The 14,500-nt window shown below is 41.4% G+C and overlaps 1 protein-coding gene across 4 annotated transcripts in view; it reads right to left on the bottom strand.

Moving 5' to 3' along the window:
• The window catches only part of c1qtnf12 (C1q and TNF related 12), a 73,064-nt gene that overhangs the window by 19,867 nt on the left and 38,697 nt on the right, over positions 1 to 14,500 (bottom strand). For all 4 annotated transcript variants that reach the window (XM_048615127.1, XM_048615126.1, XM_048615125.1 and 1 more), the window contains one exon: positions 4,517 to 4,625. In XM_048615127.1, coding sequence (XP_048471084.1) covers positions 4,517 to 4,625 — 109 coding nt within the window. The remainder of the gene's footprint in view (positions 1 to 4,516; positions 4,626 to 14,500) is intronic.

Below are 14,500 nucleotides of genomic sequence, written 5' to 3' on the forward strand. Positions count from 1 at the left end.
TAGTGCTGGAGACAGGCCTCCTGAATGCATTGATCCAGACCAGTGACTGCAGAAACCTGGGCCTTTATTACACCATGAGGGGACCAGAGAGAAGCTAACAAGGTATGTATTAACATCAAATAGGTGCCTTCTTGTGTGAGCAAGTTGTTGGTTAGGAATGCCAGATTCCAACAAATGTCATTAAGTCTCCTTATTAAGTGGTATAAGCTGCTTCTCATCATCTGCACTTAATCAATTCTGTTCCGTTAATTAATTGTAAAAGAGTTGTGAGAAACACAGAGAGTTTTATCACACACAGTTGCTTCAGCACAGATTGCCCTCCAAGGAGTGCGATTTAATTCCTGTGTATTGTTAGGCGACAGGTTTGAAAGTGTTTTTCTCTCTCCCCACTTCTACCTCCCCAGAAGAGGAAGCATTTGCCAAAGAGTGAAGGCAGGTTTTATTTACTGGCAGAGACAGAGAAGGAGAATTAACTCAGAAATGGCCCAATGTGCAGTTGCAGCACCTGGGGGGGATGTGTAAATCTTAGAAGTTGCCGTGGGAACCCTTTGCATACAATTATGTGAATGATACAAGCATCAGATCAGATTTTTTTCTGAAGAAGGGTCCAGACCCGAAACGTCAGCTTTCCTGCTCCTCTGATGCTGCTTGGCCTGCTGTGTTCATCCATCTCTACACCTTGTTATCTCAGATTCTCCAGCATCGGCAGTTCCTACTACCCCTACAGACAGTGGCACCAGTTCTAGCAGCCTTCATGAAACAACAGGCAGACAACTGCACCATGAGCATTGACCCCTCAAAGATAAAGCATTAAGCAGTTTGAGAGTCAAGTTTCCAGAGAGCATTCAATGATGCTGCCTCTCTGGGTAGCCTATTACATGTGTTTATGAATCAATGCATATCTCCCTTCATACGTTATAACTCTTAACATTTGTCTGCCATTCCCAGTTGGACAATTAAGCATGCAGAGAATGAAAAGCATCCCATTATTCTCAAAGCTACAGGCAGAGGAAGTTCATCCCTGTATACCACTGGTGAGTCTTTTCTTTCCGAGTTCTGAAATCTCTTCACATCATGCAGATATGTGACGTGAAGGTTCAAGTTTGTTGCCGTGTTCTGCTCTGCATCCAATCCTGAATCTCTTTGTTGTCGTGAACACAGAGGAGGACTTTTTCACAAAACTTCAAATGTGATTCTATACTCTCTGACCATTTAGGATATGTATTCTATCCCGCTGACTATAAATCTCAAGGCATGGTTGGTTTTCCTCACTGCTGCCTCATGTGAAGCCACGCAATGAGCTATCCCTTTATCGGGGGTTACCCTTGGGCAGCTGTCAAGCTGGTTAGGTTTGATTGCTCCTGTTTATTCTCTCTCCCTTGCAATTCTCAACATTTTACCATTATCAGCTTAAGGGCCCAAGATTCTTTTGCAATTGGTTTGCTTGTTCCCAGTTGTTTGAATCTACCCAAACCCATTTCATGTCAACTACAAACTTGTTAAAAAGATATGTATTTTTCTCTCCAAGCAGTTCCCAATCAGGTTATGACATTCTCAGACAACTGTCCTAGTGACCCCTGCTCATCACTGCAGCTCCTTTCACAACCATCCTTCTGGTTATGTTAATCTATCTGATTACGTGCATCAAGAGCAGCTGGGATGTGAACATGGGCCTCCTGGATCAGAGGTAGAAACACCCTACCACTGTGCCATGAGGTGCCCTATAAACAAGTTTCATCATCTGCCATGGTGGGATTCAAGCCCATGTCCCCAGAACATTGGATTATTGGCGTTACAATTATGCTACCACTTGCCCTTAAAGTATTTTGAAATTGATACGGTTAGACATTTTGTGACACATTTCCAGCACATTTGGGACTTGAACTGGAACTTTCGTGCCGAGAGATAGGGACCCCACCACTATGCCACAAGAGTTCCATAGCCAACCTTATGTCCTGTAGCCACTTCTCAATCCACTTTAGTCTCTTGACACACCTTTATTCTCACACTGCAATCATCATTGTCACAACGTGAAATGTTTGTAACATAGAAATAGTTGACAGCAAGGCCCACCATCCTCAGAGAATTCCAGTAAATTGTCAGACAACATCTGAGTTTGTTTTGATGCTTCCTGGCCGATTACTTCAACTCTTCATGCCATAGATCTCTCTGACAGCTAGATTCTACTCTGATCTTTTGAAAGATTACAACTATCGTAGTATCATAATCTACCTGAGTGTTCAACAACATGGCCAGATAAGTTAACAGTAAGTATTGTTTGGTAATGATCTATCTTATCCTACATCAGGTTTTGCAAGTGGGAGTTAAACACATCAGTGGATAAAAAAAATGACTTTATGATTTTGGGAATTTCAAACTATTCAAACTGCCACTGAGCCTACTGCTTAATGATGTTGTGGGGAGATACAGCCCAAAGAACTTTAAATGATTTTCTCTGTCAGTTGGCAGTCAGAAGAGATCCAGGGATTTGTAAGAAGTCTATTGGAGCCTTTTGCCTTGTAGGAAATGAACAACAGTGTTCAATGCTTCAGTTTATGTTAGGTGTAAGTGTAGAGGTGTCTTTGACAGGACAGGTAAAGGTTCCCATTGTGCAGGATGTGAGGCCTACTGAAGAGGATGTGACAATGATGCTGACTGGAGAAGACCAGTTGTCAGTAAATCTGGGAAATACAATATGTCTAATATTTGGTAGCCTCTTCTTTAAGGACCCACTCAGAGAATTCATACATTACGTAATGTTATATTGTTCTGTTGGTTTAGCACCCAAGCACTTTTTCAGGTGAGGAGAAACAAGAACAAATCCCACCCCACTCCTGGCAGCTTGTTGAAGTTAGTCACCTGGTTTGCTCATCGATCATTTGTACTTCTTCTCCATTGCAGTGCCAGACCTGCCCCCAACTCTGATCCATCCCAACTGAAAAAGTGAACAAGCACCCTCCTTCTTTTGCCCACCATCTAGCTTCGTACTGACACTTGCTTTCACTACAACTCTATTCAGTACCATGATGTTGAGCTTTAACCAGTTCCTCCAGGGATGCTTGTAAGCTTCTTGCCCCAGTGCAGTAGGATTCATTCTTTCCCAGGGAATGGCACCTTTGACTAAGCCAATATCAATCAGTATTGATCATCAATTTTTAGCACGCATTGTCAGATTTTGGGAATTGCCATTGTTTCCTCAGAAGCTGTCCACAGGAAAACCTTCCTCCTATTTGGGTGGCACGGTGGCTCAGTGGTTAGCGCTGCTGCCTCACAGCACCAGGGACCTAGGGTTCAATTGCACCTCGGGTAACTATCTGCATGGAGTTTGCACATTCTCCCTGTGTCTTCCCAGGTTTCCTCTGGGTGCTCTGGTTTCCTCCCATAGTCCAAAGATGTGCAGGTTAAGTAGATTAGCCATGGGAAATGCAGAGATAGGGGTATGGGTCTGGGTGGGCTATTCTTTGAAGGGTTGGTGTGACTCAATGGCTGAATGGCCTGCTTCCACACTGGTAGGGATTCTGTTTCCTTTGTAGTTCACAGATCTCTTTTCTCTCTCATGGGGCTTTAACAGCCCTCTTTAATATTACTGCTGCACTCAGAGAACAATCCATCTTCCTTCTAACTGCCTTGCTGCGATCAGTAGAGAATGCCCAATGTAATTTAACCCCTAAATGAAGCTCTGGTGACCGGGGAGAGAATTCTTCTTCGCCTTTTGTCATTTTCCTGCCCAAAAGCAGATCTGAGCCACAACACCGTGACCTCCACCATGGGTAGGGGAAGGAGACAGGTCCCAAACTCATCCTGGCCAAGCAGGGTCCATACCCAAGGGTCTGCAGTGTTGTCACAATGTAGACTTTTCCAGGCTTGCTGTTCACTGGAGCTCTGCTTAGTGCTGATAGAGTTTTCATTCCATCACATGGCTGACCTGGAATCTCACTTGCTCTTCCCATCTTCCTGTGGAGTGTGTTCCAAGGTTTGACAGATTGATACACATTGGCTGTGATTATGGACTCACATTCCTTGGCCATCAAGTCCTGGAATGGGATTTGGACCCAAAGCTTCTGGCTCAGAGGCAGGGACATTACCCGCTCCATCACATGGCCTCCTCTCTGAAAGCATCAACAGCCCTGAAAATTCTGATGGTATCATACATTTCCTGGCAAACTGTTTATCTCTTTATCAGGGTTAAATTAGATGGTATTTTGACCTGTATTCTATACAGCAAATTGGCAGAATTTTATCAGTTAGCAGTAATATCTGGCTTTAATTCTTTACTCTGGTCCAATTTGTTGAATCAAGCTTTTCAAAAGCTCCACTTGATAATGGTTCAGACATAATCAACAAAGAACCAAGTACTAATATACGGCATCTTCAGAATTTCCTGAATCATGTCACTTTCAAATGGATTACTCTTAAAGCAGAGTCACTGCTGTCACTATTTAAGGCAACTATATTTCTGTTTCCCTATTAAATACACATCCAATCTGAAAATATCGAGCTCTGAGTGGCCACTTACCGATGTGTACATTGGCAGAAAACTGGTAGATGCCGGTTATTGGTGCTGTAAATCTCCCAGTCGACACATTCATTCCAGATCCTCTCAGGAATGCACCTTTTGCAAGTGGCTATAGTAAAACAAACATGTTTTTGTAAGGATGTTAAATGAAACCAATGCAAAAAATCATTGGCTCTAAATCACAGTGCGTACACTGAAATAGCAGCAAATGCTTGGCACCTTCTGATGTCTGGTATTTTAATGAGATTTATTTGAAAATAGGTTAGTGGCTCTATTGTGGCTGGTAAAAGAATGTCATAAGAAATTATTAAGTAGCTTCTAATTTTGCCAACAGTAATTTCTAAGCTTTGCTCTACTTTGTTTGATATTTGCAGTTAAGCACAAATACATTTTTCATCCATCTGTAACTGCATCAAAATATAACAATATTTTACATTTAATATTTTCTTGTTTTACACAAGCACTGGACCGCCCATTTAAATGTTGCAGCTACAAGGCCAAATTGCAGGCTGGGAGTTGTGTCGTGAGTAACTCACCTCCTGACCCCCAAAAGCCAGACCACCATTTACAAGGAGCAAGACAGGAGTGTGATAAACACCTCTCTACTTTGCCAGATGAGGAACTCTCAAGAAGCTCAACATCAAGGACAAATTAGTCTGCATGACTGGCATCCCATTCAGGCAACAATGTGTACCATTTACAATATACACCGCAATAACTCACCAAGGCTCCTGTGACAGTACCTTCCAAACCCACTATTGTTTACATCTCACCATCAGTATATTTTTAAAAGACTGCCTCATGATATCATCAATGTATCATGGCATGTGAGCTGAGGAATATAAAACTTTCATATTCCACCTGGGGTGACTTGAACATGCTACTGGAAGCATAATGTTCCATTGTAATCTAACAGTTTATAGCTAGCCCAGACACTTGTGTGCCTGTGAATGTGATGTCTATTAGCTCCAATAAATGTCTGTTTGATTTGTCAATACCACAATATGCACACCAAGCTTACGTAATAGGAAATTATATCAGTATCACTGCATTGAGTAAAATATCATGTTGGAGACAAAATCACATCATGGTTAGCAGCAGTGGCCATTTATAACGTAGACTCTAATATCTTTGTGGTAGATATTGAAAAAACTAATTGAAGGCCAACGGGACAACTGAAATCAGAGAACTTGGACAATCAACAGCATTAGTTTCTGTGAGTACGAATATCTGCATATGTCTGTAGATAGGGCACTGACCGAGAGGACAGAGCTAATTTCTTTTTTGATTATAATATAAGTTCTTTCAAGATACAATAAATTTCTAAGAGTGCTATGTGAAAATAAGACTAAAGTTACAAGGCTGCAGATGTATTTGATGCTCTAGCTTTCTCTCTCTCATGACAGATCTAAACACAAGGTACTGCTGGTCTGATTTAACAAAAAGCAGCAGTTAAATGGTCCTGGAACACAGCTCCAAGGCTCCATGAAAAGAAAATACAGCTTTAAAACATTAAAAATGTGGTTTTCTATGATTCTTACTTCTGTCCAGACCTCAATCAATTCTGCCATTTTCTCTCTCCAAGTTGGCACAAAAATAGTAAAAGTCCATGCGATGTCATTACTCCTTATTTGGTGCAATTGCCACCTACAGGCAGAAGCCTGTAACTACAAGCATTCCAATCTCCAACAACAAGCCTACAGATCTTAAAGCAAAACTTATAAAAGGACCAAATCCAGAAGAACCACGGTTTTTGTTTACACTGGTAATAAAGTCAGGGACATATAGCTCAAGGAGGGCAGCACAATGCTTGTAAGGCAGAATCATGGATAACAGAAACTTCAAAATGAACTGAACAGTATCCTGCACTACTTTGACTAAATTACAATTTTTCAAACAATATATGCATTTCTAATTTAGAGATCGAGCAAAGGCAGATCAAGAAAAGAGCTCTGAAGTTCTTGCTTGGCATGGAGGGTTTTCACTTAATCAGCATATCTGGTCTTTCCATGGATGTTCAGAAAGATCCAGAAATGATCTATAAATATCTTTAAGAGCAGCTTGAAGTAATCATTAATTTTAGGATTAACTGACTCCAACTCACATCATACAAACAGCACCCCCAAGAGCCTATTGATCAATTTATCAGAAGATGCCGCAGCAAAGGGCATGATTCTGACTTTTCCTGTCACCTTATGCTTCCATCTACCCACGATGGCCCCTCATACCTTCATGCCGATCTATTGCTCTCTATTTATCTCCCACAGCCTCTCTGGCTTCCATGCCAACTTAATTCACTATAGCCACCCCATTTGCCTCTTGACAGCTGATATGCCAACTTATTCCAACTCATGCCCTCCAACTACCACCTTTTGCCCTTATAATCTCCATGAAAACTCAGCCAATCTCCAGAATGGGCAGATCTCAGGAGCCATAAAAGACATAATAAATAAAGTTTAAATGTCTACTACAGTACCCATTATTTTAATACAAAAACATTCACTACATTAAAACTCCTTCAACTACTTGATCTTTTATAAAAGTCAACACCTCAATGAGGTACTTAATAGCATTATTTAAAAAAAAACATTTGTATTCATAGCCCCACATTAAAGATATAATAATGATTTGGAGCTACAAATCAAATGGTGAACTGACAGAGACCACATTGTGATAATGTTAGTTTGTGAAATCAGTCATACAGCATAAATGATCATGCTTACCCTCAGGTTTATATCATAAAATAGTGTAAATTAGTAAGTACTTTTTTCTAACTTAAAGGGCAGGAAATCTAGACACCTTGACGGTGCCAATGGTATTTTAATGTCCAGAAACCAGGCTGGGTTTTTATGATAACCACTGACGTTGTCAATACATCTCTCATCAGGTCATTTTCACCTCCAATATAAATTACCATATTTATTTACATTGTTGTTAACAAGTAAACTGTATACAGAAATCATAATTAACATACCCATGGTACTACATTATCAGGTATGATGAAAATTGTATGATTTATATATAAATAGCATATTTTAGCATACAGATTTCAAACTAGTGGCATATGGGTGCAGACAGGGTTTTAAAAATAAAAAGGCCAGATAGTCCTTCTGGAACTGTGGCATGTTAAAGAGCAGGTGATTGCAAGACTCTAGGAGTTTTTTGGGAAAATTCTTTATTTATACTGTGGTGTTTATGACAGGGAGAAAACATTAGCTTGCTGTGGGTTTGGAATAATCAAGGATTGATTTTAGTTTAGAAAACCCAGAGATGACCAGAAATGAAAGCTTTTAGGGCAGTTTTGGAGGTGACCTAAGTGGGTCAAAAGCAAATAATGTTCCCTCCTAGAAAGAAGGACAATTCTCAGAAAGCTTAATCACCTTAGAACAAACGTTTAGCTTGTGAAACTCCCAGACCAGATGCGTTTGGTTACAAATTTAATCTTTAAGTTTCATGAGTATTCATATGAGGATTTCACAGCTCACAGGATAGAATCGGGAAGAGACAGTGAAGTCGAACCTAAAGATTAGATATAGAAGAATAAGAAGAATATCTCAATTTGGAACACTGTGGCTGATGGTAAATAGATGAGACTTTGTTTTGCTCTGTGTTTTAAGATTGTTCCAATTGTGTTCTATATTTAGAAAGCAGGGTTTTTTTTCTTTTATGTGATTAAGATTTTCTTTATTGTTAAAGGAAATCTGCAGCCTTAATTGACTATGTTTTAGTGAATGACTGCTATATTAAATAATTAAAAGTGCAGGACTTATCAAACCAGTTTTGAATCTGAGTTCTGACTTCATAGAATCACTGCAGTGCAGATGGAAGGCATTCGGCCCATCAAGTTTTCACCAACCCTCCGAACAGCATCTCACCCTATCCCTGCAATCCCACATTTATTGTAGTTAACCCACTCAGCCTGCACATCCCTGAGCACTACGGGCAATTTAGCATGGCCAATCCATCTAACCTGCACATCTTTGGACTGTGGGAGGAAACCAGAGCACCCGGAGGAAACCCACGCAGACACCGGGAGAATGTGTAAACTCCACACACACACAGTTGCCCAAGGCCAGAGTCGAACTTGGGTCCCTGGCACAGTGAGGCAGCAGTGGCAAGCACTGCCCAGTAGTACCATCTTCTGTCAAATAACACAGGTCTTTTGAAGCCACTCACCATTATATAAGCTGTGAATGTAGGAAGTCACCCTTCATCACCATCACCTTCTCAGGTTAGCATTAGCTCATGCTCCCATTCAAGGCAGAATGAGGTCAAACGTCAATTTTGTGTGACCACTCTCTTCCCTCTTGCAGTCTCTTTGCAAAGTGCTTTAATGTCTTTGATTTGCTTACGGTTCACCATTCAACTCAATGCAGTTACAAATTACTGGCTTTTCCCTGAAGTTTGCAGGATAGTTTAATTTTCTCTGTCAGCCTTGGTTCCAACGTGAATCATTCACAGAATGAATTGTTGTTTACATCTCCAAACTGTGGTCTTCCTTTTTCAATTAACAATTGAACCAGTTTCACAAACATCTGACAGCCAGATGAGCTGCGGCTAACGCAGCCATTTTAGGATTAACTCTACCCTAACCCTGCATAGGCCAGAAAATATAAAAGGTCATTTCCCAGCAGAGGACCTCAACACCTGACAGTGCAAATGCTGCACAATATTTTCCAACTTCTGAAATAGGTGGTTCAAAAAGTGAGCACACTAATTTTCAACGTGCTTTAGTGAGGGAGATAATGCACCAGGAGAAAAGCTTAGATCAGGCCAAACAAAGACTGGACAATGTTGTAAAGCTCCAGCAAGCCATTGCTCAACTTTATGACAATCTAGAAAATTTCAAGAGGTCGGTTTGCTGTGTGCCTGCTGTGATTCAGCTGGTAGTGTTCTTGCCTCTGAGTCACAAAGTCCTGGATTCACCTCCCATTCCAGGGCCTGAGCACAAAGATCAAGGCTGTTACCCCAGTGCAGTACTGAGGGAATGCTGCAGCTCTGGAGGAGTTGGCTTTTCAACGAGATATTGAACTAAGGCCCCTGTCAAGTAGTTGAAAAATTTCCCATGGCATTGTATAGAACAGTACAGCACAGGAATGGGCACTTCGGCCTATGATGTTGTGCCAAACATGACACCAAATTAAACTAATCCCTTCTGCCCACCCTTGGTCCATATCCCTCCATTCCTTGCACATTTTCTAAGAGTCCCTTCAAAGTCCCTATTGTATTTGTCTCCACCACCACCACCCCTGGCAGCGCTTTCCAGACTCCTAATACTCTTTGTATAAAAGATTTGCCCCTCATATTTCCTTTGAGCTTTCCACCCTCACCTTAAATGCATGCACAGAGGAAGCACATGGGAATTCTCCCTGGTGGCCTGTCTGATGTTTAACTCTCCATCAGAGGAAATGGGTGGTCATTATCACAATGGTGTGTGTGGGATCTTGTTGCGCAGGAACTAACTACTGTATTTCCAACTTCAAGAGTCCTTCAACGGTCTAACATTTCAATGGCTGTTAAAGGTCCTTTGTAAATGCAAGCTTTTACTTTATTTTAGGAGCACGACTAAGTAAGGATTGTGGCATAAGAGTTAGAGAAGGCAGTAACTTGAAATAAGTCCCTTTAAAATTCCGTTACCAGCAAAATGGGAAATTGCTGATAATCACTTGCGCCTGTGCTATTATCTGTCCAACTTTGTGGATCTCAATTTTTCATCATTAACTCTTTTAGGGAGTGGTTTACCCAACACAGGTCTGGCTAACAACACATATCAACAACACTAAAGGGGAAAAAAAACAGTAAAACTGGTGAAGACAATAAAATATAGCGCAGAAAGAGGCCCTTTGGCCAATCAAGCCTGTGCCAATTCCTGATCCTTATTTAGACCTGCTACTTACTGTCCATGCATGTTTTTTATCCCAAGAATGAGACAAATTGAAATGACTCATGATGTATACTTCAAGATGGATGCCCAGTGTGACCAATACATTCCAAGTATTAAATAAAAACTGAAAGAACTGTGGATGCTGTAAATCAGAAACATAAACAGAAATTGCTGGAAAAGTTCAGCAGGTCTGGCAGCATCTGTGGAGGGAAATCAGAGTTAACGTTTCAGGTCGAGTTCTGAGGAAGGGTCATTTGACCTGAAACGTTAACTCTGACTTCTCTTCACAGATGCTGACAGACCTACTGAGCTTTTCCAGCAATTTGTTTTTATTGCATTCCAAGTATTAATGGTTCATTTTTATTGCTTCTTCCTTCTGAGCAATGGCGTTAGAAATCTCAGACATTGGCCCTGAATAAAACTTATTGAAAACAGTTGTTCATTGGTTGGCATCTCTCTCTCTCTAGTTTCTGGTAGTGCATTCTCCTTAATCAGCTCATTTCCTTCATGACTGAGACTCCACAGTGAGATGATACAGGAGGGCTGTTCCTAAACAAATGCAACATATCTGTTCCATAACAACTTGCGATGTTTGTATATTCTAGTTCCGCCTGGTTTCTGCCACTGCAATTCAATTCCAGGGACGTTTCACTCCATCACAACTGCTGAGCATAGTCAAAAAGTCAACATGTCCTATCGCACTTTGCTTCACAATGTGCCTACAGCTGAAAGCTGAAGAATGAAGTGGCTGTGTAGATGCAGCCTGAAGCTAAAATGTATTATTTCCCATCGTGGGCCTACTGCAGATTAATAGACAAAATTTCCTTCCTGTTAAGAAAGGTGTGGAAGGCCCCTGCATCTACGGAAAATCCAGCTACAAAGAATTCCCTACAGTGTGGAAGCAGGCTATTCAGCCCATTGAGTCCATATCGACCTGCTGAAGAGGATCGCACCCCAGACCCACATCCCTACCCTATAACTCTGCATTTCCCATGGCTATTCCAGCTAACCTACACATCCCTGGACATTATAGGCAATTTAGCATGACCAATCCAGCTAACCTGCAAATCCCTGGGCTGTGGGAGGAAACCAGAGCACCCAGAGGAAATCCACGCAGACACGGGGAGAATGTGCAAACTCCACATAGACAGTCGCCCGCAGGTGGAATTGAACCCAGGTGCCTGGTACTGTGAGGCAGCAATGGTAGCCACTGAGCCACCGTATTGCTCTCTATAAACATTGGGTTTAAACATTAGGTGTCATCTATAAATGTTGGGTGTAACAATCTATTAACAGTACTCAGACAAATATTCAAAATTAGTTTTCCCTTTATTAGTCTAGTTCTTGAATGAAACACTATTATTTACCCCCAAGCTCTCCCAATTCTTTTGCTCCTCCACAAGCATCTTTTCCGATCACAATGTGATAATGTAATCACTTCCCTCTGCCTACAATCACACATTCACCAGGCCCTTCCGTGCTCTGTGTTCTGCTGTGACCTGATTGTGACTAGAGTGTACAGCTTTGCTAACTGCTTTCGCACTGAAAGGTTTTACTTCTGCGCAGCTCCCTGCTAAGCCCCTCCTCGTGAGCACATCATCAAAAGCTGCCTCACAGCTCTGCACTACCCTTTAGAGAGCTACAAGCTAACTTACTCCTACTCTTTCCACTGTTGTGTTCAGCTTTTCCTACAGAAATGGAGGTAACATCCAAGCCCTACCACTGCTGGACGAACGGCCAGGGCTAAAAAATGCAGATGGAAGACTCAGCGATTTGCTGGTAGTAGATCTACAAGTGTTTGATTACTTCCGTTATCTTTTCTCCCTTCTCAAGCTACCAAACAGACCATGTGACAACCTGTTGCTACACTGACCTGCCGCTCATCTGCTATTGCTTCCCTTTAGCTTCATGTGCTAACAATTGTACATCTGCCCTGTGCAAGGGAAAGAAATCTCCAAAAATAATGGACCAACACCCATTCCAGCACTTCCAGAACAATGTATCTCAGCCCACATGCTATCATTAATGGGTGATGCACTCACCATAAGTGAACAGGACACAGATATACAGGGCAGCCCAAGACACAGTTCGCTCGAAGCCAATCTCACACTCTATTTCTACTGAAGGATTTCACAAATGCGTGTTTGGGATGTTCAGCCTTTCTGTGGGCTAACCATTGGTAAATGCACAGCTGTCCGACCAGGGAGCTTCCGCAACTTGTTGCAGGGGGTCCCCTAACAACTTGCATTCACTTCTACACATGATATTGCCCTGAAGTCGACCAATAAGTGGAAACTTCCTCAGTGGAAAACTGCCATTAGGCAGTTCCTTGTAGCAGTCTCTGGAAGCAGTAGTGGTATCTCGAACGGATACTCATACTGGCACCACTCTGGGCATCTCTTTTGTCTTGAACAGGATGTGTGAACCATATGACTAGAGACCTGAGTACATCACGGATCTTCTGGAGTCTGCTATCACTGCAGACCAATGGAAGTACTGAGTAGCAGCCCCATGGCAGTGGATATCGCACGATGGGAATGCCACATACTGCACTGGCTCAAGACAACACGCTTGATCCTTCAACCAAGCCTGTCCTGCTGCCATCAAGCCAACTGTGCCAAATTGCACTGGCAATGGACTTAGTGGAATAATTAAATGTAAAAGAAGAAAAATCTGCCTTGTTGCCCTAATTCTAACAACGTACAGTACAAATAAGACTTATCAAAATCATTAATTGCTGGAAAAGCTCAGCAGATCTGGCAACATCTGTGCCGAGAAATCAGAGTGAACACTTTGGATCGAGTCGTTAACTCTGATTTCTCTCCACAAATGCTGCCAGACCTACTGAGCTTTTTCAGCAATCTCTGTTTTTGTTTCTGATTTACAGCATCCGCAGTTCTTTTGGTTTTTATTAATCAAAATCATTACTGGTACTGAAAGCATACTGCTTAACAATGTGTTTATTCTTGTTTGGTCAAGCTTGCAGTGTCTTTCTAAGCATCCAATTGGAGAGTGGGTAGAAAATTATACATTACTTTACAAAACTCATATTACATTACATGTGCCTAGCATCAGAATGGTATAATTTTCTCGGCATCGTAATTGCTTTGACACATTTCTGTACTATTTACTAACGGCTGGAGATCAGCATGTCAACCCCTGGGGACAATAGAAGGCAGGTTCATACCAGACTTCCAGCAGATCCCATTACCTTGACCAACACAGTGTAATTGAGTTGCCTTTCACAATGAAGTGCAATATGATCGAGTGAAACCCAGTTATTATCATACCATTTTATTTCATAATCTGCTCATTAACAACTTCAAAACGTGAAACCATTTAATCCTCCACTGCATACTTAGAATTCACTTTGATTTAGATTACAAAAGTTCCTCTTTAATGTGAAGACTTCTCCAAGTGATAACAAGTTAGCCAAGCAACGAACCTGATTACATGAACACAGCGAAATCCTTTTCCATGTAACAATATGAATGCCCTGACATTAACTTCATTCATTGCCATGGGAATAGCTCAGATTATTGCTTTAATCCCTTAATTTCACAATACCTATATCTCTTCAGCAAAGACTTTTTCAATTCCCTATGCAGTAGTTCAAATTCTGTTTCAACTCTTTCCCAAAACGCCACACATAGCCCAGGCTCGTAGACTGCCTTCCCTGAAGGACACTTGTAAAGCAGATGGGTTTTAAGAGCAACAAATGATAGCTGTTCACTGAGACTAGCTTTCAATTCCAGATTGTGAAATTCAATTCAAATCCCATCATCAACCCCTCCCTCACCGCATTGGATAGTCTGGTGATTGCATCACTACATCATCATCCTTCTGTCAACTCACCAATTTAGCATATTGCTGTTTTGTTTAAGGGTAAGATTGTGTTTTCTTACCCAATTAATAATTATATGTATATATCTGAATAGTTTCTTGGTCCATGGGATTTTATTTGTACTTTCTTGCATCTAGAACATTTAGTTCTTTGATTCCAAGATATAAATGTATTGAAATATAAAATTCTAAAAGGGCAGGGCAGACTAGATATAGGCTGGATCTTTTCCTTGATTGGGAAGTCTAGGACCAGGGGA

Source organism: Rhincodon typus, chromosome 31, assembly GCF_021869965.1.
Source record: "Rhincodon typus isolate 14 chromosome 31, sRhiTyp1.1, whole genome shotgun sequence".
Taxonomy (NCBI): domain Eukaryota; kingdom Metazoa; phylum Chordata; class Chondrichthyes; order Orectolobiformes; family Rhincodontidae; genus Rhincodon; species Rhincodon typus.